Source organism: Astatotilapia calliptera, chromosome 23, assembly GCF_964374335.1.
Source record: "Astatotilapia calliptera chromosome 23, fAstCal68.1, whole genome shotgun sequence".
NCBI lineage: Eukaryota > Metazoa > Chordata > Actinopteri > Cichliformes > Cichlidae > Astatotilapia > Astatotilapia calliptera.
In genome coordinates this window covers 6775056-6802822 of record NC_137443.1, presented here as the reverse complement: position 1 = coordinate 6802822, position 27767 = coordinate 6775056, and the positions used below count along the sequence as shown (strand labels likewise).

At 40.7% G+C, this 27767-nt stretch overlaps 1 protein-coding gene and 3 long non-coding RNA genes across 6 annotated transcripts; 2 read left to right on the top strand and 2 right to left on the bottom strand.

The window, feature by feature from the left end:
- Positions 1 to 201: 201 nt before the first annotated feature.
- LOC145424107 (uncharacterized) lies at positions 202 to 3973 on the bottom strand. Its single transcript, XR_013905073.1, has 4 exons — positions 3836 to 3973; positions 3122 to 3539; positions 1472 to 1631; positions 202 to 407 (listed from the first exon to the last, which is right to left on the bottom strand). It is a non-coding gene; the product is annotated as an uncharacterized LOC145424107 (long non-coding RNA).
- A 6226-nt stretch (positions 3974 to 10199) lies between these two features.
- On the top strand, positions 10200 to 26565 carry LOC145424106 (uncharacterized). Its single transcript, XR_013905069.1, has 2 exons — positions 10200 to 10446; positions 26345 to 26565. It is a non-coding gene; the product is annotated as an uncharacterized LOC145424106 (long non-coding RNA).
- Positions 12335 to 19649, top strand: LOC145424105 (uncharacterized). Of its 3 annotated transcripts, XM_080296960.1 has the most exons (5): positions 12335 to 12816; positions 12911 to 13004; positions 13096 to 13158; positions 13252 to 13314; positions 13431 to 19649. In XM_080296960.1, exon 5 carries the CDS (start codon positions 13989 to 13991, stop codon positions 17991 to 17993), a length of 4005 nt encoding a protein of 1334 aa, XP_080153086.1. In that variant the 5' UTR covers positions 12335 to 12816; positions 12911 to 13004; positions 13096 to 13158; positions 13252 to 13314; positions 13431 to 13988; the 3' UTR covers positions 17994 to 19649. The 3 variants fall into 3 exon arrangements, with proteins under 3 accessions (XP_080153086.1, XP_080153087.1, XP_080153088.1); XM_080296961.1 differs by having other exon boundaries at positions 13252 to 19649; XM_080296962.1 differs by lacking the exons at positions 12335 to 12816; positions 12911 to 13004 and having other exon boundaries at positions 13022 to 13158.
- On the bottom strand, positions 24311 to 26397 carry LOC113026706 (uncharacterized). Its single transcript, XR_013905068.1, has 2 exons — positions 25019 to 26397; positions 24311 to 24939 (listed from the first exon to the last, which is right to left on the bottom strand). It is a non-coding gene; the product is annotated as an uncharacterized LOC113026706 (long non-coding RNA).
- Positions 26566 to 27767: the final 1202 nt, after the last annotated feature.

Sequence of the window (27767 nt, the reverse complement as noted above, 5' to 3'; positions counted from 1 at the left end):
TCCCAAATCAGCCCCAGACAATAAATGAGTATGGGGCCCAGATGGATAGAAGCAGGTCTGATACTTGGGGCCCACTTGGGTTACCAACCTGAGACCCAGCTATTTTTGTCCTCAGTTTCCATGGTGGCCCCAAGTGTGTTTGCCCAGATGGAATTTTGGATAATGTAAGTAAGCTATAATTTAAATCACCTGTACAACAAAGCCAGTTTATCTTTTTTATTAATACTGATTACTATGAAATTTTAAAACAGTATGCTTTTTTATATAATACATTTTTTGTGTGGAGAACATGTTGACAAAAATGTCCACAGTATACACAAAACAATAACAAATAAATGTTATACAGTTTAAAGGAAAAACAAATGCAGCAAACCACAGCTTCTCACTCATTCACCAATCCATTGGTCCTGAAAGAAATTAAAAAAAAAAAGAAATTAGTGCATTTTCACAAACAAAATCAGATTTGCGATAGTACTGAAGTTGTTTTGGAGGTTGTGCTGTTCAAGTTGTTTGACCTCCTACATTGAACTCTTTGAAGACCATGAGTATTCATGGAAACAGAAAAGCTATTTACAAAATGATTTACCAAGTAGGCGCTCAAAAATTAAATTAATGTGAAATATCTTACCTTAAAACATTTAAGACAAATGTTTAAAAGATGTCTACATAGTTACAATGATAACTGGTGTTGTGGGCTGTCTCAGTGATTGGCACAGAGCTTAGAACAGGCAAGTGGTTAACCAGTTTTTTGCATGGTACAGCACCTCATAATGAACACAAAACAAAATAGTAAAATGTAACAAGGGCTACATCTACCAAGGAGAAAACAGATTCCACTTCTTGAGGTGTGTGCCAGGCGGGCGCCAATAATTTTCATGTAAATCAAAAATAGGGCCATCAGATAAATCAGTGTGTTACTAATTACACTGGAAAAAATAGAGGCTGGCTCTGGAGTTCCTGGAGCTTATTCACATTCTGTGAGCAACCAAAAAACTGTTTAGTGAGAGACTTCTTCAAGTATGCTACAAGCCAGAAAGAAACGTGGTCATTCCTGCCAGCAGCCACCAACCTCCAGAACAACATGAGCTGATGGTTTCATCTCCACAATTTGTACAGTCTATCTAAACCACGTGTCAAAGTCAAGGCCTGCGGGCCACATCCGGCCCGGCATACATTTATATCCGGCCCGCAAGATCATTTTATATAGATGTACTATTATTGTTATGCATGGCCCGGCGATATGAGGCGCTAATAATATACAAACTACAGATCCCATAATGCACCGCTGAAGCCTCCTTGCTGACTGCTAGGCTAACTGGGAACATTCCCGCGTCAATCAAGTCAAACTTCTGTTATTGCGAAGCTAGCCGCTCACAATGGTGGAGAGAAAAGTTGATTCTGAATGACTGCAGCTGTAGTGAGCATCCGTTATTCAAACATCAACAAAATATCTTACAACTAATGAACTTACCATATAGCACTTCAAAAACTTTAAGCCCTCGAAATTCCCGCTTTCCATGGCACCCAACGAAGTTATATTGCCTGGAAAGAGCATTGTCCATAATGAAGGCCATCATTCTTCTTGTGGCTTCATCAACAGTGCTCCCTCTGATCTCTGCCACAACAGAAACCTTAGGACACGCAAGGACAATAATTTTACTGACAGTAGTACCATCAGTCACACCTAAAAGAAAGCAAGCACAGCTACACAGTAATTAGGCTCTATAATATTGATGCTAATTGACTGAGAAAGAGTTAGGTGTCAAAGTCAAACACTGTCTGATGTGAATGCAAAGAGCTAAATGATTCACCAAAAGTAATTTCTTAAGTTTTGGGTTTGGCATGGCACAACTTATAACTAGGTAATGTTTGGAGATAGGGCTGGGCGATATGACCCAAAATTCATATCTCGATATTTTTTAGCTGGATGGCGATATAAGATATATCTCGATATATTTTTTTAAAGCCATAAAGTAAGAACAAGAAGAGAGTTCTTAGTCAAAGCTGTGTCCCAGATGTCACACAGGCACTTTTATTAACATAGAGCAGATGTACATAAAATTTACTCAAAAATAAATTATGAGCATTTATTAAATAATAATGCTCCATAAATAAAAGAAAACAATGTTGTTTTTGTGCATAACAAAAAGCTCACAATTGTGCAGTCAAAATGTAAACTAAAAGACGCTGAGCATAATAACAAAGACAGATTTCACAGCTGCTCTGTTCCCAACTTGTACTGCGTGACTGACAGCCTGGAGTTTGAAATCCGCTTCGCAACCACGTCGCTTAACAGGTGCCATTTATGGTCCTTATACACAGTAGGGTAATATTACGTTGAAGCACAGTACGTATCACTCCGCGAGGCTCAGCCGTAATGCTCCGACAATCCATCAAGCGGTGCAGCTCCGTAGCTTACCAAAGTCGTACTAAAACATTTTTTGACAGATTGCTGAGCGCCGTGTTCCACATAAAATCGGTTCGTGGCCATCAAGCACAACCAGAATTCATACATAAGGCGCGCTGTCAACTTTTGAGAAAATGAAAGGATTTTAGTCCGTGCAGCACCTCTGGGCTGCATGGCGTTAGCGTGGTTAGCTCATTAGCGTGGTTAGCTAGCTAACACATTGACGCCGTCCAGCCCCACGCACGGGGCGATGCGCAGTAACTCGTTAACGGAGATTTGCCGTGTCCATCTTGTCGCTTCCTGCAGGTGAAGCGATGGGGGAGGAGGGGGAGTTGTGTTCAGTGAAAGAGAGGCGAGGCCGAGTAACGTTGCGTAGAGACGGAAGTGGACGAAAGAGAGGCAAACTTGCGGCTCCACAAGTATAATTATAACGTAACATAGACTATATCGATATAAAGGATATTGTCAGATCTTATATCTCGTATAAAAATATATCGATATTTTTTAAAAACTCGATATATCGCCCAGCTCTATTTGGAGAAGTTATTTTATTAACAAAAATAGCAACTTTTGTTCAGCTCTCCTCCCACTCCTTCATTGCACTGACCATGTTCGAACAAACAGCAACTTTCCTTGATCATAACTGCTATCATGAAACACAGACTGATTGAGGCATTAATCATTGAATATTGTTATTACATCATTATTATTTACCACTTCTTTTAGGAAGACAGGGTCTGCCAGTTTTTGCTCCAGTGCTGCCACATCTGCTACTGTCCGGATGGGAAATACAGCACCCTCGGGTAATACTGCAGCAACTGGTCCATCACGTTGTGTAAGGAGAGACTGTAGCATTCGACTGTGGACCCTCTGAGTGTCCTTAATGTCTTCCAGGAGGGTTAGAACACCTACAAACATGCTCGTATTGGTGGCTTGTAGAAGTTGTCTTGGAACTGGTTGTGAAACCACAGGTGAAGGAGTTGAGGGTTGTAGCGGCTGAACAAATGGATGAGTGATGTTCAGGAAGTGAGTTTCACTTGAATGTCTATTCTCCATTGCTGATGGTGGTGAGGTCTCTGGCTGTTCCGCATTGTTGTCCCAATCCTCATCAGAGCTCGACGGGATCACTGGCCTTAAAACAAACAAACAAACAAAATACAACAAACATACACACACAAATAAATAATAATCCAAACACATAATTTAGGGTACTGGTTAGTCCTACAAACTAAAAACATTAATGTATATAATGGCATCAAAAAAAAAGTCTAAAACAATTTTTAAAAAGTCAACAAGTTATAAAGCGCTATTTTGAAATCATATCTGAACCTGATGAGCAGCAAGGGTCTGCTAAAGAAACTGTCAGGTTTTTTTTCTTCTTATAATCTCAATAAATTTTTGCTTTTAAGGTGTTTTCAACACAATTACCTCCTTTTCCGCTTCCCTTTCCCAATCTGCTTCCAGAATCCAAATAAATTCCACCAAGGAAGGTTTCTAATGGGAAGCAGGAAATGCTGTCTAAAGGGCCAAACTTCCGTACATCTTGAGCTAGGTGTATTAAAGAATGTATATTATAACCAACAAAGTCAAGACCATAAATCAAAGCAAAATCTTTCACAAACTGCTTCAAAACATCCTCTGCATAATCACAGTCAGTTATCAATATACAAATCAGGACTTAGAAGAATTCTTGTAGATACAGATAACAGTATAAAGTATCTATACATTTGGCTTGGTATATTATTCAGTAGAACTGGGCTTGTGTAAAGCAAAACTTGTCTCAATTCAGTTGCTTTCTACGTGCTAATTTCAATGAGAGACCTTGGTTTTCTTGCAAAACTTTAAGGAAGATATTGCCTGACAGAAACCATGAATGCTGAAATCAGTTAGAATTTGCATAGAATGTCTGCATTTTCGGGGACTTTTTAACCAAAGATAAATAAGCTTGCGCATTACCCCCATATCCCACACCCAGCTCGTTCAAAGTGACACCCCAACCTGGTGCTCTTTGTTGGCCATAGCACAAAGTTTCATCAGTCCTTTAGTCAACATAAATTTCATGATAACATAATCTTTAGCATGTTCATCGCAATCGTAGTGCTCTTCCTCAAGTGTTTTATTCTCAAAAGAATCAGAGTACAATATTAAGTCCTGATGATGCTCATTTTACTGTGAAACGAAACTAAAATGTTCAACAACTTTCTGAGCTCTTTGTCCTCTGAGATTGCTCCATTGCTTTCTGAAAGACAGCTCACAGATTCTGAAGCTCCAGGTTTCATCACTCTCCAATCAAAATTAAAAATTAACTGAACCAGCAGCAAAAGAAGATCCAAACTACGCTTCACATTAGGGCTGCTCGATTATGGCAAAAATGATAATCACGATTATTTTCACTGAAATTGAGATCACGATTATTTGACGATATTTATTTAACCCTTTAAGATCTACCATAGAACCAAGTCCGCCAGAGCTTATAATATTTTTTTTACATGCTGTAGTGCCATTTGTGGGAGCATTTCAAGTTGCTATACATCAATACAACTGTTATAGCCCATATTTTAAAAATGTGTATGTATTAAGTCCATAGTAACTACATTAATTGCAAAAAAGTGCAATAAACTACAAAAAAATTGAAAATCGTTTTTGGTTTTTTTTACATATATTTCTACTTGGAGAAATTTAAGAGGCTTATCCCTCAAAACTTTAAATACAAAAAAGTTGCAAAAAATAGTTTACAACAACAGGAAATTTATTTTGAGTGTCTTCATAGTTTTATTTTTGGAGATACAGCAATTTTTATATACACTGCAGGAAAAACAAAAAAACAATCCTATGATGCAAATTTGCAAAGAATGTGCATGTGCATCAAAATAAACTATTTCCAGCAGTGCAATTCGAGTTCTAAGGCCTACAAGTAAAAAACTACATTTTCCGCGAAAATGACGTCACTTGCGATAGTTCGCGTTGACGTCTTTTTCAATGTGGGAAGTGTTAAGAACAGCTGATCGGATCGGCAAAGCGTGTTTCTGGAATATTATGTTTTTGTTCCTGCAAGCGCTTTTTATGCAATTTTTGCAAAGCTATATGTGGAAGGAAACCGTGACCTAGGACAAGCTGATGGCATAAGATGTAAGTACAACTCCTCTGGTTTCATATGGAAAAAAATTTATTGTGCTAGCTTAGCGGTTCAGGTTCTACAGGGATTTAAAAATAGTTATACAAAACGAGCATGCTGCTCTGACCGGCTTTAAAGGGTTAACAATAACAATGTATTGAATAATGACTTTAAAAAATAATATAAAATAGTGTGCAAATACTGATAACAGTGCAAATGTTTGCAATAAAAGAAATAAATGAAAAATGTAAACTTTGCAGTGTTGCTCTGTGGTGCAGCTACGACACCATAGCAAAGTTTACACACTGTGTCTACTTGATCCACGTCTGACTCCGCGAACCCATAATGTTTCCACACCACTGAAGTTTTTTGTTTTTTTTACCTCTCTTTTCAACCAACGGCAGTCCACTCCTCTCCAAATAACTTCTGCTTAGCTTTCCGAGCTTCCCTCGGGTCCTCTTAATTGTTGTGACGCCTGTTCGAAATGCAGAGCAGTGCGCTTGATTTGCCACACGGAGCAGCGCGAGAGTAAAGCATGAGGGAGGGGCTAATAATCGGCTCAGTCATTTTTAATGATCGTTGAAAGCCCAGATCGTAATCGTGATTAAAATTCGATTAATTGAGCAGCCCTACTTCACATTTGATAAATACTGTCATTAATTCCCTCTTCCTGTCTTGTTTCCACCACGATTGAAAAAAAAAAAAAAAAAAACATCATACTTCTTGCACAGCTCTCTCGTAGTATACTTCAAGAAAAGTTTCCCCATCTGAAATATGTTTTCCACATTATTCCCTTGCTTATTATACATCAGTGTACAGTTGTGCTTAGCGCTGTTGTCAGTTGTTTTTTGTGCCAAATTGCAAAAAACTCACCTTGTTCACTATTAAAACCTCTAAAAAAAATTTCTGTAACTTTGCTCTGCTTTACTTCAGCAGCATCAGGTAATGTTCATATATTGATTCATGGTTTTCTTCAGTTTTTGTTCAACTGCAGAATATTTCTAAGGCTATCTGATTTAAAAAGCCACTCCAGGAAAATCTCCTTTTTTCTGTGTTTTATCCTCAGTTACTTTGGCATAAAGACATCTGCTGTGATGCTTACACCAGCCTTAAAAGCTGTTGTATTACAATAAAAGACCCTGACATCACTTTATAAAGTAACAATTCTAATTGTTACAAACTCAAAAAAAGATTCCTACTAGTATATTTCTGGCATGCATCAAATTTTAAATATAAATGAATTTTGAAATATACACTGCTTCTTATGTCAAAGTCTGTAAAAATAAAGAAAGAAAGAAATCACACATAACCCTTGCTACTATTCACTCCACTGTCCAACAGCAAAATCAAACCAATATACAGATATTAATAACATATTATTGTAATAGTGTGACTATGCAATTTATAAGTAGCCATAGTCATAATCAAAACAACAAACATCTCAAGTTTTGAGATAATTGCAAACCCTCCTGGCCAATAACCACACAAGCTGTCCATGCAGGAAGGCTGATAAAGGAGCATGCACAAAATTCAAACAAATTTAAGCCATAATGAAACAAATTAAAATAACAGTGCACATGCACAAATAAGGCATCAGACAAACACTTAAAGATCACAGATCTTTAGGACCACATCCAAAGAGCAATTGCTTTTCTTTTTTATAAATAAATAAATGTGTAGATTCTAGCCAAATATACATTACAAAAAGGAAAAAAGGAGGGCCACAGCAATCATAGTAAAAGGAGTTGGCACTGTGGCCCTAACAAGACCGACCAGTTCTGCTTAAATATTCAGTTTCCCTCATGTACAGAGCTTGCACAACAGTAAGAGGCAGATTCTTGAGTCAGTACAGTATTTCTGATGAAGTTCTCACTAAAACAACTACACATATAAAGTTGCATACTAAAGTGTGTATTAAAAAAAAACCCCAAACAAATCAAGAATACCTATATTTGCTTTTTTGCTTTTTCTGGAAAAATGAGAACAATGGCAAGAAAAATGATGATTATGTCTTCTACAGAAATAGAGTGCTCACTGATCTGCCTCTCTGACTGCTGTGCATGCTCCTGACACAGGGGCAAAAGCTGGGGACTAGTTGCTCATGGCCTACCCTCCTCACTTAGCCGTGAGGAATGAAGCTAATAAAGACAACACCAAAGCAATTTTGGTTGCTCTGATAGTGAAAATACCCTCCCATATTCCTCCTAAAAAACTAAAACTTTGTTAAATTGGTCTAATACAGTCCTTTATTAATACTAATCATAGAGAAAAACCAAGATAATGTTTAAGTACAACTTGATGTTAAGTACACGCAGTAATTAATTTTGGTGCTAGTTAAGCAGTATACAGGACACCAGAAAATGCTTTCAAACTGTGAAAATTGGCTAAATCCAACATTACCTAAAAATTTAAACTAGCTTAGCCTTGCCTGAGTGCTAGGAAAAAGTTCGCCAGCACTTGTGCCATACATTACTTTGCAGCATCATAACTTTGTAAACATTTCATTTATACTTAGGGATTCAAATTAAGTCAAAAAGTTCTTACCGTTAGTGCAGAAAATAAGTCCGTAGCTCAAAGATGAACTTAATCCAAAAATTGCCAGCTTAACTGTCAGCTTTGTCCAAGGGCGCTAAATGAAGAATGTTCCAGAATGGGGGGACGAGTTTGAGAAAACCTCGTGATATTTCATGAAATAACGCGAGATTTCGAAAAGCACTCCTACATGGAGTGAAATTTTTTTCCCACTCAAATGTAAAACCATTTGTTTTATTTTATTAAGCGTCTTACAATTTTAAGTCGCATCTGTTCTTTGTGTTTCACTTATATTAATATATTTTATATGTATATTTTGTTATTAATTAAATATACATATGCTGCCTCTGGCATAATTTATTATCAGTTATTTCATCTTAATTCATGTTTATACTTACACATGACTAATAATTATACTTAACTAAGATCGTTAAACTCAGTTGCCTGTTCATGCAACTTCCCATATGTTACCCATATGGTGCCCATAGAATATAGCCCATCTGGGCTGGCTCAAGTGGGTCCTACTTGGCTAACCCAGGTGGGTCCCAGATTGGATGCCCATTGTAAGCCCATCCCCACTTGGAACCCCCATAGCCCATGTGGGGCCCACATACTGGTGTTTACTGGGTTATATTAAGTAACATTTTATCTTTTACTATCAATTAAATCAATAGACTGATGTTTAACCAATGTTTGTGCTTTCATTCCTTTTTTTAACAGTGTGTCTTCTCTGTTTGTCCCTTTCTTGGGTGTCCTATGGTGATGTGGAAAAAAGTACACATCCTATGTCAGCACAATGTGCAGCAGGAGAGCAAATCGTGATTGATTTAGCCTCTGCACCAACACCCTGGCGCTGGAGATGGCAGTGACAGAGAGACTGAGGGTTGGGAGAGAGAGAGAGAAAATACATAGCGTTGTACCTGCAACTTCATTCAAACAATGTCAACACTAAACTATATTTTTGTTTAGTTTATATTTCAACCTCTTCAAATTCCCAGTCAAAATTTTCCATCTCCTGCGTGTCCCCAGTGATTTTCCCTTCTCCTTCTTGCTCTTATTTCTTTCCCACTCTGCCTCACTCTCTTTGTCTTTACCTCCCTCCTTTATCTCCTCTTGTCTTTCTGGCAGGAACAGTGGTTTTATTATCCAACGTCACCTCTGCCAGGTTGGGTCAGATACTGCAGTGGAGCTGTCTTCACTTGGCACTTAACATAGGGAGAGGGAGGAAAAACAGATACACAGCTGAGGGAAGTAGAGGGAGTGACACGCAGGTGGAGAGTTTATCCCTCTGCTGCACAATCTGTAGGTGTGAAGGTTCAGGCTTCCAGCCCAGCAAATTGTGTAAAATGTTTGTGTTTATGCGTGATTGTGTCTGCATAGATGAAGTGTGTCTGAGTAGTGTTTGCTGCAGCTCCACTTGATGAACGATGCGTCACTGTGGCTGTGGGCTTTCTGGGAAGAAATGGTTGACCAGACACAGCACGCCAATGCAAAAATGCCAGGCCTGGTCTCTACCGCCGGCTCGGAGGAGCCACAATCGATCCTGACAGCTCAGTGTGTCACCAGGTCACACTGCCACACTGTGGAACAAAAACAAAAAAACTCATTTCAATCAACTAAAGTGCACTTTTCTCTTTTAACCATTTTAAGGAGCAGAAGATTGCAATAAGAATACCTGTTCTGCTTTGTTCTTTCTGTCAATCCAGGTGCATTCTTAGTAGTCCATTACCTCAAGTTTATTTTGTACTTTCTGCTACAGCTACAAAGATTATGCCATCCTAACCAGATAGAAAATGATCTGTAAGAATGACTGTCTGATTTAGTTGCTTTAGACATTCCTTCTGTGCCTTTTTCCCGTCTGATGCAGTCGGGAAGTAAGAAAAATACTCCCCATCTGCACTGAGTAAATGGATGACCACAACTCTTACAACTGTTTCACTTCACAATATCTGCCAGACCAGTCTTTGTTTCAAAATCTAAAAAGTCTTTCATAGCTTAATAATTAAAAAATAATAAGCAGCATATTTGGTATGCTGTAGAGATCATGTCGGTCTAGGGGCTTGGGAATATTTTGGTTTCCTACCAGAGGATCTGTAAGAAAAGGCTACAGTAAGGCAAGTCTACGCATTTTGCTTTGAATGCTGCCTCTGCAACCCAGACCTGGACCCATGAATACATGGATGGATGAAGAATAAGAAAAATTAAAGTTCACAGTTCTCTAAATGCAGCTTATTTGCTCATATTTAAAGATGCATTGCTAGACGTCAGTATTTTGCAGATTGCTGTCAGCTGAGGTTTATTTTCGTATCCTTTCCAATTCACATGCACAATCCAAGCATGTTTTTGTGCTCACTTTATTTTTACATATTTCAACAACATATCAACTTTTAAGGTCAGTAGTAATACGATGGCACCTATCCAAGATGGCGGCCAACTGAACGATGGCACCTATCCAAGATGGCGGCCAACCAAACCGGTTTGAGAACCGGTTTGACCGGTTTCGTGCGTGTGCGCATGCGCGTTCAGTAATTCGATGGCACTAGTCCAAGATGGCGGCCAGCCAAACCGATTTGACCAGTTTCGTGTGTGTGTGCGCATGCGTGTTCAGGTGTTGAAATACCACAGGGTATCAGAGGGGTTATATGAGTTTATGTGTTTTTAACGGGGTTTTAATTTAATCAAACCATAGGGTTTTTAATTAAACTATTTTTTCACTTAGGTGTATCGCAACATTCAGTTATGCATGTGTTCTTAAAAGCAATTCTTTGTTTCTTGTTTCATTCTTGGCGGAGTGGAAGCTGTTTTGGTTCACAGTGCGCCTTAACAAAGAGGGTGTGCTCTAGTCAAAAGTGTTGGTAATAGTGTTTTAATCACACTAATTTTCTAAATCTGACAATGTCTCAGCTTGCAGTGAGGCATGCATTTTATTTTATAAATGGCACAAATGGGAATTTCTTCTGAATGGGTGATGTCAGCATGTTCACAAGCGTTTCATTTAATCAAACCCCTAGTTTTAATTTAACTAGTTTTTACACATCTACTGGGGTTTCTTTCCAGGGTTGATGCGATCATTTTATTTAAAAATCGGGATTTCGGAATGTTGAACTAAGAGTGAGACAAAACCAGCCAGCTAGTTTTTAACACAGTAAATGTTACAAATAGCATTCAGTCCTTTAGAAAATAAATGCTATAAGCAGCCAGTATCGCTCTTTTCATCAGCCCTTTAGAAAATAAACGCTACAGTGATACTTCTAAAACCAGTCGCCCAGACCCGCTCCAACTTTTCAACAGCTGGCTAATTGTTTGAATTTGTTCAGGATTGTAAAAGCCCACTGCGGGTATCACTTAGTTGTTGAGAGTACCATGCGAACAAGGGCCCAACCTATTGTTTAAAGTGGCCAGTATTGGCTCTTTTTGTAATTCCTCGACAAGGTAAATGGGGCAGTTGGTACCAGTCGGGTGGTGACCCAGCCTATTGTCTGAAGTATCGGCTCCTTTGTAATTCCTTGAGAAGACAAAAGCCCTGTAGGGTCTCATTTAAATTGATTGGAGACATCTTGTTTCATTCTTGGCGGAGTGGAAGCTGTTTTGGTTCACAGTGCGCCTTAACAAAGAGGGTGTGCTCTAGTCAAAAGTGTTGGTAATAGTGTTTTAATCACACTAATTTTCTAAATCTGACAATGTCTCAGCTTGCGGTGAGGCATGCATTTTATTTTATAAACGGCACAAATGGGAATTTCTTCTGAATGGGTGATGTCAGCATGTTCACAAGCGTTTCATTTAATCAAACCCCTAGTTTTAATTTAACTAGTTTTTACACATCTACTGGGGTTTCTTTCCAGGGTTGATGCGATTATTTTATTTAAAAACGGATCAAACGGGCCATTTCTTCTGTAAGGGGTTTCATGGTTTCAGAGTAGTTTTTAACACAACAGATAGTCGCAAATAACATTCAGCCCTTTAGAAAATAAACGCTACAGTGATACTTCTAAAACACGCTGCACACAATGTCACCTTTTCCCCCAAAGCAGCCAGTATCGCTCTTTTCAAACTAATCGTCTTTTAAATACACTCATTTTGTGATTCTGGTGTCACACCATGCACCGATGCAAGCATTTTATTTATTTAAAAACGGATCAAACGGGCCATTTCTTCTGTAAGTGGTTTCATGGTTTCAGAGTAGTTTTTAACACAGTAAATGTTACAAATAGCATTCAGTCCTTTAGAAAATAAATGCTATAAGCAGCCAGTATCGCTCTTTTCATCAGCCCTTTAGAAAATAAACGCTACAGTGATACTTCTAAAACCAGTCGCCCAGACCCGCTCCAACTTTTCAACAGCTGGCTAATTGTTTGAATTTGTTCAGGATTGTAAAAGCCCACCGCTGGGTATCACTTAGTTGTTGAGAGTACCATGCGAACAAGGGTCCAGCCTATTGTTTAAAGTGGCCAGTATTGGCTCTTTTTGTAATTCCTCGACAAGGTAAATGGGGGCAGGTGATACCAGTCGGGTGGGGACCCCGCCTATTGTCTGAAGTATCGGCTCCTTTGTAATTCCTTGAGAAGACAAAAGCCCTGTAGGGCCTCATTTAAATTGATTGGAGACATACCTTTCTTTTTGGAAACACCCACCCTATATAAAAAACACGCTCAGAGCCCGATACCCTGAGCCATTTACGCCTCAAGATTCGCTGCAGAGCACACCATTTTCTTTGCGATCATCAACACTAACATCGTTCTTTATAACATGGACATCGTAAACGGTAAGTAAAACAAAAACTATTATTGGATTTTTAAAAAGTGTTATGTTAACATATTATAGGATATTCAAACTATCTTTTTTTCCTAAAACAAAAGCTTAATTTTTAGGAGTTCGGGAGAACGGCCCAGGACCCTTTTCTTTAGAAACGGGCGCTTTTACAGCTGGAACTAGTTCTCTAACAGGCACAAGGTGTGTACAGCATTACTGGATTTTTAAACGTATGTATGTTTTAAACTAGCGATTGTTTTAAATTATGTAATAACGTTTTTGTTTGTTCCAGGGTTAACAAACTGAGCAGGAAAACATTCAGACACCGCTACCACAGAGCCCTACCTTACATCAGGTGTGTATACAACGGGATGTATAGTTGTGTATTTTTTTTTAAAGGGGTTTAAACAATTACAAATGTTCTAAACTGACCGTTTTACACCTACAGAGCCACGCCAGAGAACCGGGTGTGTGGAGAAGCAGGACCATCCCGAATAACGCACACTACAAGGTAAGCATAGGCATATATAAATTAGATAAAAAGAGATAGAGAGGGAGACACGCTTATTCAGTTTGAAATGGGTACATGTATAATATGTTTTAACACATGTCTATCTATCTTCACAGACTGCAGAACAGCACCCCTCCTCATAATGATCAGGACACCATACGATTCCAGACGTTTTTGGAATGTTTAAGCAGTATCGACCTCCCAGAACAACAAAAACCTGGAGCTTTGTGCAACAGTGGAGAGTCAGAACCGATCTTCATCAGCGAACCTGCAACACCCCCGAGTGAGTGGCTACCACGCGATTTCTCTGATGTTTTTGAGTACAGCATGTCAGATTTTGATCTAGTTCATATACCCACCACCCCAGAATGTGTCAGAAATAGCGTTGATTCACACATAGATTTCGAAGAAGACGGCATAACAGACTCTCAAATATCAGCGGCGTATGATGCTTACATAAAGCTTCCAGACGCTCAGCCTGCTGAACAAAGTCATATAGCTTCAATAGCTTCAATAGCTGATAAATTATGTTTGATTGAAGCTAGACTCAATCAATACCACCAAGAAGCACAGGTACAAAGGCAACAGTTTACCAAACTCATAAACAAAGTGTGTAGTACATTAGACAACATCTGCAGCAAAATTTCAAGTCCCTGACTTTTAAAATCCAGACCATGGACCCTCCAAATAAATTATTTAAACATAATAACGGAACCTCCACTCCTGTTAGATGTTTTGACTTAGAGACTTTTATGCACTGGGCTGAAGAAACAGATAAAAAATTAGACGATATTATAGCTAGACTTAATAGGGTGCCTGCATCAGCCTCATCCGATACACATCCTTGTCAGACTGTTCCTACGTCTGCTATTGCTGATGGGGCTATTGTTGCTAATAATAGTGATAGTACAGCTGGTGTTGCTCGGGCCGTTGCTGTTACTGATGCTAACCATATAGCTTGTGCTGCTGGTGATTTTGCGTCTGATGCACAATCTAGCCGGGTCACCTCTGCTGCAACTACTGCAGTTGTTATTGAGCCCGTTGTGCAGTCTGGGTCCGGCAGCCGCTCTCAGTCACACATTAGAGAGATACCTAATTTTAATGCTCGCGAATTGCGTGAACGCCTTGATTTTAGGGGTATAAGTCTCGATCATCCAGAACAAGTGCCGGCGCGAGTGCGCGAGTGCTTAGCCAATGTGATAGACAGAGCTGTGGCGGGATCCCAACAGGGCAGTGTTCTAAACGTGGTCCTGCGTGGCCCCTCGCTGGCTTCAGATGTTCAGGCTGTTTTAAACGCTGATGATCGGTATGATCCGGAGCTGTTTCTCGATCAAATTGCACAAGTTATGCAGAGTAATGATGAATCTATCGGTGATGATGAATTAGAGTTTATTGTCACGGTAGCTCAGAACAGTAGTGGCGGGTCTCGCTTAAGACTGGCGCACATACCTTATGATGAGATTCTCTCAAAGAAAGGCAGACATTTATACACACCAAACAACACAAACAACAATTTGTGCTTCTCCCTATGCATAGCACATTCATTAAACTCATCATCCTCTGAGCATGAAAAACTTGCTACAGCTAAACAGATGCACGCTGAAGTAGGTCTATGCGACACACAGCAAGTATCATTCTCTGATGTCGGTAAATTTGAGAAGCACTTCAACATTAAGATTGTAATCTATTACCACACAGAAGGGCGTAAACGCCTGGAATGTTTTTACACACATGAAGAGCCAAACCCTAACACGTTGATGATGTATCTCCATAATCAACATTACCACCTGATTTTAAACCCGACCGCTTTTTTGGGGGGATCCTATGTGTGTAATTTCTGTTACAGTATATATAATACACCATTACAGCACAGCTGTAAACATAGATGTAACACATGTTACACACTCTGTCAACATCACAGGGGACCCACAGTGAAATGCAGCGACTGTAACCGCATCTGCAAATCACAACACTGTTACCAACAACACAAATTACCTGAATTAAAACACAACATGATCCCCTGTGATAATATGAAACATTGCATGCACTGTGGCACCACATATAGAGAATCCAAGAAATTGCCACACAAATGTGCGCAGCCTAGATGCGAGCACTGCCGCGAACCTAAATTAGCAGGAGACTCCGACCATCAGTGTTTCATACAGCCTGTTGAAAAACAGAAGCCTAACGATAAATACATTTTATATGATTTTGAGACGCGGTACCACAACGGTAAACACGAGGCTAACTTTGTGTGTGCGTCTGATCTGAAGGGCAATAAGTTCACATTTAATACATTAAAGTGTGTGGAGGCGTTTGTGCAGCATTACAGACGCCCAAGGTTTCGTGGGTACACTTTCATAGCACATAATGCATCTGGCTTTGATAACTACATACTCCTCGAGTACTTTGTCAGACAGAGCATAACACCTAGTGTCATAATGAGCGGCAGCCGTGTGATTTTAATGCATGACAGGGACTATGACCAGCGGTGGATTGATTCGTTCAGCTTTTTGCCCATGGGCCTTGCCAAAATACCCTCTGCTTTAGGTTTTCAAGACCTGCAGAAGGGCCATTTCCCACACAGGTTTAATACGAGGGATAATGAGCGTTATGTGGGCCCGTACCCAGACCCCTCCTTCTACGGCTATGAGCACATGTCTGAAAGCGATAAGGTGCGATTCATGGAATGGTACCAGGTTGCCTCACAGAATCCCTTTGATTTTCAGGCTGAACTCAGGCGTTACTGTGTTAACGATGTTGATGTCCTGCGTAAAGCATGCATCATTTATCGTGACACGCTACTGGGTTGTACTCAAGTTGATCCATTCATGTATACCACCCTGGCTGCATTTAGTATGGGTGTGTATAAAACGCTGTTTCTGCCTAGAGACGCGCTCGCTCTCACGTATGAAGGGGCATACGTTGAGCAGAACAAGACGTTTTCTAACGTCTCTATTGAATGGCTTCAATATGTGTCCCACACCACCAACAAAGTGGTAAAACATGCTCTCAGAGGAGGCGAACAGAGGGTTGGACCGTATTTTGTGGACGGTTTTGACCCCACAAGTAATACAGCTTATGAATTTGCAGGATGTTTTCACCACGGTTGTGTTAAATGCTACCCCGAGAGTGAAGTTAATCCTGTCAGCAAAGCATCCTATGGACTGCTGCATCGCATGTTTTGTGACAAAGTTGATGCACTGAGATCACAACACAGTGTGAGCGTAATAGTGATGTGGGAGTGTGAATGGGCTGCCTTGAAGCAGACAGACCCTGCAGTTGTGGCTTTCATGCATACGTACAGAAAGCCAGAACGCCTGAATCCCCGAGACGCCCTTTTTGGCGGTCGCACAAATGCTCTAAAGCTGTACCACAAGACTGCTTGTGATGAAAAAATATTTTACTACGACTTCACCAGTCTCTATCCCACAGTGCAGTCTAAAAAAGACTATCCTGTAGGACACCCTCAAGTCATTTACACCAACTTTGACAAGCTAGAAAATTATTTCGGCTTTGTTAAATGCACAGTGCTCCCACCTAAGGGTCTTTTTCACCCCGTCCTACCCTACAGATGCCATGGAAAACTGATGTTTCCACTCTGCAGCATGTGTGCTGAAGACCAGAACCAGCATACTGCATGCGGGCACAGTGACAGTGAGCGGGTGTTGAAAGGCACATGGGTCTCATTTGAGCTTGAAAAAGCTGTTGAGAAGGGATACAGGGTTCTTGCTGTTGATGAGGTGTGGCATTTCCCCAATAAGACCGACACATTGTTTAAAGACTATGTGAAAGCCTTCCTAAAACTCAAACAGGAGGCCTCGGGGTATCCTGAACATGTGAACACACCTGACGAACAGCAGAAGTACATAGACGAGTATTATGAGAAGGAGGGAATAATGCTAGACCCATCCAAGATTTGTGTAAATAAAGCTGTTCGTAACTGTAACAAGCTGTTGTTAAACTCGTTATGGGGTCGTTTCAGCATGAGGTCAAACATGGCATCATCTGAGCTCATTACAGACCCTTCCAGATTTAGCCAGCTAATGTTTAGCGACCAGTACGACGTGCGTCAGTTTTGTTTCATCTCTGACGACGTCGCAATGGTGCAGTGGCGCCACGCTGATGGTAGAGCTTCCCGTGTGAAGGACGTTAATGTCTTTGTCGGGGCCATGACCACTGCACACGCCAGACTCATGCTGTATGATTTGCTAGACAACTTGCAGCAGCGCGTGCTGTATTGTGACACGGACAGTGTCATTTTCACGGCACGCCCTGGCGAGTGGATGCCTCCTCTAGGTCCGTTTCTGGGGGATCTCACAAGTGAATTAGATTGTGGAGAGGATGGTGTGGAGGATTACATAGCGGAATTTGTTTCCGGTGGGCCAAAATGTTATGCGTATCACACATCGCTGGGCAAGACCCAGGTCAAATGTAAAGGCGTCACACTGAATGCATTAAACTCGAAAGTTGTCACCCACGACTCCTTGAAAGGTTTAGTCCGCAAGTTTGTAGCCAATCAGACATCAGACGCACACCTAGTTGCCGTGTCTGATAGCATCAGACGCGATAAAAAGAAGCTTCATTTGAAGAATGAAACCATTGTGAAAAAAGTTAAAGTTGTTTACAATAAGCGCCGTGTGCTCCCAGACTTCACAACCCTTCCTTATGGATTTTAAATTAGAACAGGGGTTTGACGCCCGGTTGCAGCATCCGTTCAGCATGGTGGTCAGCGGTCCCAGTAACTGTGGCAAGACTTTTTTTGTTAAAAACATAATTGAAAACTCTTCCAGGATTATATCATGCAGCATTGATAACATTGTGTATATATACTCATGCTGGCAGACACTATATGACCAGCTTCTTAAGATAAGAAACATAAACTTTGTTAACGGTATACCCGAATCTCTTGCTGATGACACCCTTCTGCCTGCAGAAAAGAACAATTTGTTAATTATAGACGATGTGATGAACGATGCAGCTAACAATTTAGAAGTACAAAATGTGTTCACAAAGTATGTGCATCATAGGAATTTGAGTTGTATATATCTAGTTCAGAATTTGTTTATTCAGGGAAAATCCAGTAGAACCATTTCCTTGAACACTAATTACCTAATATTGTTTAAAAATCCGAGAGATAAATATCAGGTTATGCTTTTAGCCAGGCAAATGTTTCCGGGTAATACTAAATATTTTATAGAAGCGTTTAATGATGCCACATCGACAACATACGGGTATCTTTTAATAGACTATAAAGCTAAGACCCCGGACTATTTAAGACTCAGAACAAATTTACTGTCAGACCGTCCGGTTGTTTACATTCCAAAACAAAAATCAGCAAAGAGGTGAGAGGATGTCATCACGCATGCGGAGGAATCTGTCTCTGTTGGAGATGATATACAGGGCTCCTCCTACTCTACGCAGAGTTATTATTAGTAATTCAAACTTAGATTTTATCAATGCATTGTGTGAGATAGCCTTTAATGTATTGCATGGTAACATTCCACTGACCAATCAGCAGTACAAACAGCTAAAAAAGAAAAAAACAATAATCAGACTGATTGCAGACAAAAAAATAAAATCTTTGAAAAAGAGAAAGACAATCAACCAATCTGGAGGGTTTTTACTGCCGTTATTAGGGGCTGCAATCCCTTTCATAACCAGTCTGATAGCAAACAGGTGAAAATGGAACATGTGCAAAAGATGTTTTTGGTACCCCAACACCAGTTGGACTTAATAAAGCAACAGCAGCAGCAGCAGCAAACAGGCACCATCAGACAACAGTCTCAGAACGAGTTGGACAAGGAGATGTTACAAGTGTTACAAGATTCTGACATAGATGTGTATGAGAAGGCTAAAAAATACAGCGATATTCTCCAAAGATACCTCACCCTTGTGAGACAAGGTGCCCGTGAAAAGAATGTACTGTCTTTATCATTACCTGAACAATTTAACAGGGATGTGCAACCCCAGTCGGCGGACACATTGCCTGTTCATGGTGATGCCGGGGTGCGGGATCTTGTTGCGGAGAATGTTTTAACACACATACCTAAAAGGAGTAGGAGGAATGCAGAACTTATTCTATCAGCGGTGAACCGTTCGCCACACTTGATCTCTTACAATGACAAAGGCGAAATTGTTGTTGATAAACAAACCATCCCTGGTTCACACATTTATGATCTAATTAAAGCCGTTACAACCACACACACACCTTCTGAGGGTTTGAGACCTATCGGTTGGACAGAGTTTTTAAAAGCTTTCTCAGATTTAAACATACCGTTATCAGCCATATCTAACACAGGCATACGTAAGACCGTCGCCTTGTATAAAACCGATCACACACTGTCTGAAGACCGTGGTTTTTTAAAACACACACCAAAAAAGAACACCCCCGGTGGACCGCTGCGACATAGTACACTAAAAAAAATAAAGAATAAAAAAAACAAATTAAAGGGGGGTCCTGTAGAGTGGTTGGATTTTTGAATTCAGGTTTTTTTTCTTATTGCAGAAATTGTTTTTCTGCTAAAAATATTTGCTGTTTGGTGTTTTTCTACTGTTGTGTTTTTTTTTCACTTATTGCTGCTAAATTGTTTTGTTTTATTTTCTTTTATTACTGTTAAATATTTTATGTCTTTTATTACTGGTTAATGTTTGATTTCTTTTATGTTTAAACAAAGTATGTTATGAATCTATATATATATATACGAGATTTGATAATAAATACCATTGACTCGATTAAATCATGCTCTCATGTTGTTTTTATTATTATTCTCATTAGTACATATCAGTATCCACATTGCACACACACATAATCACTGCATACAGCAACAGGTTGTATGTTGTTGACAAATCGACACACCATAGCATCATTACAAATTAAATCAGACCCATACATGTTAAGCAGGCGGGCATAAGATACACCATTTTGCATATGATATAAAAAAAATACACAATGTTGACCGCATGTGATGGAGAAGTCGTTCTGCACTTGTTTTCCTGAATATAAAACAGTGGAGCCGTTTTTTAGAAGAAACATCTTTATTGCTGGGGGAAAACTGTCTAACGAGTGACCAAAACTATCAAAAAAATAACCGCGTCTGTCTCTCGAAATATAAACAGCAAGCCAATGTTCCCCTGGCATCGTAGAAGGGTGGGTGTTTACAATACACATAGCAGGGAGTCTTTGAAGCCGGTCAGTGGTTAGTTGATCATAGGCTAACACGCCTAGGAAATGTGTGTTTTTATTGATAATGCCGCCGATCACGGCTGATAGTTCTATAGTGTTCATGACCGTTTTTGTCTCAATAGTAGTCCAAGAGCACCTGTCTCATGTTAGATATTTCAATGACTGAATCAAATACAGAATAACACAAGAGGTTCACTGTACGGGGTAGTGGATTTCTGAAACGGGTTTCCAATCTCACGTTCCCAGTTTTAATTAACGACACATTCCCTGAATGTCCTTCGTCAGCTTCCAGATTGAAACAGAATAAAGTGTAGCCGTTACCAAAGTCGTCACGTGTTATGGCCAACGATCTGTCCTTTAAATGTCTCCCTGTGGTTTGTATCAGCTGGTAAAATTCTCTGATATAGTGTTTTCTCTGGAAATTTGGCTGGAATGGTTTAGCAGGATAAGCCTGACTATCAGCATATAAAGACATAAATTCTATATCGCAGTTTTCAAAATGAAATGGATTACGCTGGTAGGAGCCTGTGTATGCTTCATTGTCTATGAATGCAATGATGACAAATTTAGGTATCCTACCCATAAATAAATTGTCATTTGTTGATATTCTAGCCCCTGCAGGTATGGAGAAGGTCTTTAAAGATACTCTGTCTACCGTGTATTTTGCGTTTGCATGGTGCAATGCCTTGCTGTGTGCAAGTCTGACGCTAGGTGATACACTAACTTTCTTGACAAAGAGACTGGCTGAGACAATTTTAACTCTGTATGCATTGGCATCCGCTGTCATGAGAGCAAATTCGTCTTTAGAGCGCACAAATTTCAGCGACAGGTCGATTCCATTAAGTAACAGTTTTTCTTGAAAAAACAGGTCTGCATGTACTGGTGCAATCAATTCAACAATACTACTATTTGCTGTGTAGCCACCTCTGGTCATCAGACCCTGGTTCTCTCCTTCTATAGATGTGTCATTCATGTGTGATGCTGTATCCTTACAGAATAACCCGGTGTGTCTAAAGTGTCCTTATTATAATTGATAAGACATTCTATCACACCTCTGTATGGATATGTATTGGATGATTGACTAATGAGCCGGTCTCCCAAATTAATATCGACTTGACTAAATATGCTGCATCCAGGATAATTAATAAATCCTACATTAGCGTCCCTAGCCAGGTTTGAGCCATCAGCGTTTGTGATTCTCACCCGTGTGTAGATATATGAGTCATTTAGATCCAGGTAATCTTCACCCGACGATGAGATGTAAAACTCGATCGGCCCTCCATCAGTGATTGCAGATACAGGTGGGATTTCAATAAATGTACTTTTCTCAATGCTAGTCTGTGTGTATGGGACAGTAAAAAGATCGAGCTCTGTTTTTACACATTCTCCAGAATGACTGTGTAACAGTGCCATTTAGAATATGTCAAGCGCTGCAGTTTTTGAACGAGTGGTTCTGGGTCTCTTCACTCTGCGTGACGGTGTCCGTTTGGTGGCTCTCCTGCTAGGTTTTGTGGTTTTACGCTTTTTAGACAACGGCTGCCCTGGGGGTGGGGTCTTAGATGGTTTGGGCGTATACACATACAAGCCGTTACCGTCCTGCTTAGTGGTTGAGGGTCTGGTTATGTTGGTTATGACATCAGACACTATGCCCGATGCGGCTGTTTTTAGGTGTGGTTTGACTATGCTGACTCCTTTTTTAAACAGCGGTACTGCAAATCTAAACAAGCTACGGAACAACCCACCCAGACCTGTCCCATATTGTGTACTGGTCCCAACATACCCTCCGAGCTCTCCACCAGCCTGTGATAAGTAGTATTTTACATATTTTGAGTCATCAGAGTTGTAGACGGCCATCCTTTTTTTTTCAAAAATGCTGTGTTATCGGTCGGAAGTGTAACTTGACAAACACTTTGCCGTATAAAAAGGGTATGTGTTGATTTCGATCGTCTTTCAAATCAATTTCTATGTCGTCGATTAATGTCTTTGACACAGGTGTGTAGTGTGGGCTGTCAAATTGTAGAATAGGCAACCGGCGGTCATCGTCTGTAATATTTATAGCTCTTAATAGCCTCGCGTGGGCGTCACCCACAAGCTGGTAATCAACGATATCTGCATAAATAAAGATGTTATATTTTCCCCCGTATATGTCTGCGGGGTGCGGGGCATATGTGTTTTTATAATGAAGTGCAAACGGTTCTCCTGTTTTGAATCCTAGGATTTCCGCCAGTCTCCCTCTAAATGTGAGAATAGTCCCCCTAGGCCCCATAACACAGGCATGGTTACTAACGGCGTTGTACTGCATTTTAATGTCTCCAGTGGCTTGGTGCTGTTGACATTTAAAATTAAATTCTTTTATTATCTGTTCCACAGATGCATAATGGCCCACAGACAGTTCGATCATGGTTATGGCTATGGTTCCGTCTTTGACGGGGTCATGAATTTCCACTTCCGAATCTGATTGTGGAAAAGTCCGCCATATGCGTGGGTACTGTATCTCTATAACAGCGACCTCATATGGCTGATCCAAAACAATAGGTTTTGCTAGCTTTGTTCTAAAATTAGATATCTTATTACCCGGGTAAACATGTGATGAAGCATTCGAGAAGAGGCTTACATAGAAGCCTGCATTGTTGTTCTTTTTATTCATGCTTTCTCAGTCTATGCTCAGTGTTGAATGAATGTGTGTAGAGCTGCGTCATCTGAGTTAATTACGCCTCAACGATGTCTTTTTCTGGAATCCACGAATTAAAGCTGTTGGGCCATCCTAGCCATTTCACTAGCACCTGCTTTTTCCGACCCACTTTTTTTCTAGCCAATATGTTTTCAATTTTAAATGTTTTGTTTTCATCAACAACCACACGTTGTATCTCAGGCTCATAAAATGAACCTTTCAATACCTCTCCTGCTAGATCCACTAGTCTGTACACTGGGGGCTGTCTCCCTATACGTTCCTTGACTGTGAAAATCTCATCGGTGTAGGTCTGCTCGTATCCTTTTCGAAACTTTCCTCTCAGTTTTGATATTCGTACAGTGTCACCGATATTAAATTTAAAGCGCAGTTCCCTCTGAGGCCTCGTTTTGTACAGCGCGTTGAAGACCGACTTCTCATTATCCTTATTCACCTCTGCCGGAGCCATTTGGATAGATCTGTGATAAGCATTGTTATATGCTTGTGTGAGATCTGGTATGATATCTACATATCTCCGGGAGTTGGCTGATGTTAAGTACTTCCACATTCTACCCTTGAAGCTACGATTGAATCTCTCGACAATACTGCATTTAACCTCGCTAGCTGTTGAGAAATGCTTGATATTATATCGCTTCATTAGCTGTTTAAAGGTTGCATTATAAAACTCTTTGCCTTCATCTGTTTGTAGTTTCACAGGGATCCTACCCTCACTAAGTATATCTTCAAAAGCAGCTGATACAACAGACCCTGTCTTGTTTGTTAGGCATCTAACCCATGCGTATTTTGAGAATACATCTATACATGTTAGCAGATATCTCACATTATCATTATCTGTCACATATTCACACATGTCAACCAGATCGGCTTGAAACTGTTTGTCGACCCCTGTCACCAATACTCTATTTCTGGGGAAATGGATCCTCGCAGGTTTATGGAGTGTGTAGGTGTCGTCTTGTTCTAAATAATGTTTGACCTGAGATAGTGGAGGTGTTACACCTGATGCCTCCCCTGCCGCTATACGTAGCTTATTTAAACTGGCTAACCCCGCAGGATGGGCTGGATCGTGATATATTTTATGCAATGTGCTTTCCATGATTTACAAACCACAAATGACTATGATGTTGATGTTAACAAGTCTTTTTATTTAATTTTCACAAAGACACAATCACAGACAATGGATACTTGGACACCCCACATTAAACCAGATGTAACCCAGCCCAGTAGTTTCCAATCATGCGGAGCATGGCTGGTTTAACACGGCGGGCGCAAGTACTTGCATCTAGCAGGTGCCCAATGTTGTCATTAATGGCGCATACTATATATCGCTCTGATCTCAGTTCACACATGATGTGTTCTGCAACTCTGCGGATTTGTGTTCCAGACCCATCTGCAGTGGATGAGCGTACAAACAGCCGGATGGCAGGGATGAATCGCTCAGTCTGGAGCCTTATCATCACATCATCATAGTAGGTGTCGAAGAAATACTCAGACAATTCCTGCAAGCAGCTGTGTTGCACCTGACTGGGGTGGCCTGTTTGGCATCCGTAACATGTCTCTTGTATAAACTCATTCAAAGCCAACATTAACAGGTGGAGAGTTGCGAGTTTGATGTCGATTACAGTTTCATCCCACAGGTCTGATATGAGGGGGTCCTGCGAGCATTGTGGTGAGGGTGGTGGAGTCTGGAGGGTCGGGATTAGCAGCTCTGTTGATGGTGACTCCAACAGGTCCCACGAGGGCGTGTCATTCTCTGTAAAATGAAAACCACAAGCTCTTAATTTGTCACATAGATACACACTCAACCCCACACACCCGCACATTAAACCTACCAGTTTATTGTTTAGCTGTCGGAAGGTCTTATGATTTTAGGTTTACACAGGGTACCAGGCAAACCAGTCTTCGGACAACTCGCCAGATCGTCAAAAACAAGGCGCTTTCTAATACTCTCGTACGCAGTGTTGAGTCTGTCCTTCTTGATCGCGTCATCAATCTGGCTAAACAGACGCGACAAACCTCTCCAGTCGCACCACTGTATAAAAAACAAGTCCTTAAACCATCTTGTGCGCTCTTCGAGGTTTAGAGGGTATGGATTTAACCTCCAGTTTTCAAGCCCTCTGGAAGCAATAAGACTATCCCTGTCATCACATACACTGAGAAAAATAAAGTCGTCGGGGTTGCGATTGAAACGATCAGCCTCAACCCTGTAAAGCTCAGGGCCTGATGCACTGTTCCACTGGGAAACATACAGCAGCTCTGGGAAACCCACATTGTCCAGGTCCGCACACACTACGGTGCGGAAGAGCTTCCAGTTTTTAGTAGACATGACTTGGGCTTCCCCCCAAAACAATCCCTCACCACAATCTACACTAAGCACAACTGTCCCTTCGGTATATTTAATGGCATACACATACCCTTCGACGCCTCGATATTCTAACTTGAATACAGTTCCATCTGCGGCGTTTCCACAGCGTTGCTTTTTACGTTGAGGACCCCGACTGCATACTCCTGAAGACATACCTAGAGTGCCTATGGCATGGGCGATGTCCTGGCTGGGTGTCATTCCGAGCTCCATAGGTCGATGCGTCGGGGATCCTTAGCGAGCGCGATGTGTCGGTGCTCTAGGTCGATGCGTCGGGTATCCTTAGCGCAATGTGTCGGTGCTCTAGGTCGATGCGTCGGGGATCCTTAGCGCAATGTGTCGGTGCTCTAGGTCGATGCGTCGGGGATCCTTAGCGCAATGTGTCGGTGCTCTAGGTCGATGCGTCGGGGATCCTTAGCGCGATGTGTCGGTGCTCCTCAGACCGTGGCGGTGATGCTCTTAGAATGTGAAAGGATCGCTTTTATACCCATACAACCTAGCACATCCCACTAGGAGGAGTCGTTCCCGCCCAGAGGGTAAGAACACCTGAACACGCATGCGCACACACACACGAAACTGGTCAAATCGGTTTGGCTGGCCGCCATCTTGGACTAGTGCCATCGAATTACTGAACGCGCATGCGCACACGCACGAAACCGGTCAAACCGGTTCTCAAACCGGTTTGGTTGGCCGCCATCTTGGATAGGTGCCATCGTTCAGTTGGCCGCCATCTTGGATAGGTGCCATCGTTCAGTTGGCCGCCATCTTGGATAGGTGCCATCGTATTACTACTAAGGTCCCAGTATAACTACCGCAATGGTCGCTTCGCTCGTCTCACAGTCACCAAATCAAGATTTGCATCCCATGGCTGACACGCCAAGATCGACCCATGAGGTGATGTCAAAATCAGCAAGCATAATGGTCTCACTAGCAATAAATCAGGAAATAAAAATGAAAAAAAAAAAAAAAACTCCAGATATGTGCCAATAAATTATTTTGCTGCATTTTAAGTTTTTACACCTGAATGACCTCAAAAACTCTGGTCACCGTTCATTTTCAGTGAGTGTACGCTGTCAGCCCACTGTGAGCTGTCTATATACCAGATGTCCACATCGACTTATTCTAGAAGAGGCTGTAAAACTTTGTGAATGGAGTCCAGTACGAGACGATGAATCAGTGAAGCTCATTTATATCCGATGACATGGATACTCAGGTGAGTTGTTGATATCTTTAACTTCTCTGTCAGTAAGTGCTGCTGTTTATGCCACTATTAGCCTCAGCTAATTAAACGTTCCTTGAAGTGGATGTGACATTTGTGGACATTTTTGGAAATAAACTCTCATATTATGTGAAAATGTAAACAAACTGTTTATCATGCTTGAGCCTAACATCAGCTGGCATAATGTTAGCTTATAACCAGCTGTTTTTCTTGTTTAACTGGCTTAATATCAACTGTCCCGAGACAGAAGGGTTGCATGTCTAACCTGGTGACAGTACGCAACTGCAATAATATTATATATATGTATCTGATCTCTACTGCACACATATAACAAGATTTGGCAGAAATACCACGTCCATCTCGCTCACCTTATTCAAGATAGAGGAGCAACATGCAAACTTCCACAAACCCACTCATATGTATTTTGAACTGATTAATTACTCAGGTTGGTGATATTGGATCAGGTTTCTGGAAGGTGTAATTACACAATATTCAATATATATATTTGAGTACAGCATTTTCGCTCATAAAATAACCTTAAAAACGACTGAGTGTACCTTTAATATTTCATATTTAAAAAAATAATTACAGCCATTATGTATTGAAACTTTAAACTCATGAGAGAAATATTAAAGAAAGCAGAAACTGAGTCAATATTTAGACTTTGAGAACAAGCTAGTTTTGGGAAACTTATCAGAATGCAATACAGCAGCATGGAAATCACAGAATGTTATGGCCCTCGTATATAAATGCTGGTTTTGTTGTGCTCCTGTTCCCTTATTTCCATCTACGTTTGTCACGGCGGGGTGCGCCGATGTGTGTGGAAACAGGACCCAAAAGCAGATGATGACGAGGAATTGTAATGATTAACAGAAAGGTGAACCTTTAATGCGATGACGGCAGGGAAATGAACCAAGAGACCAAAAACAAACAGGCAAAACACTAAGAAACAAAATACTAAATGGTACTGAGACCAAAACCTAAACTATGACTGTGGTGG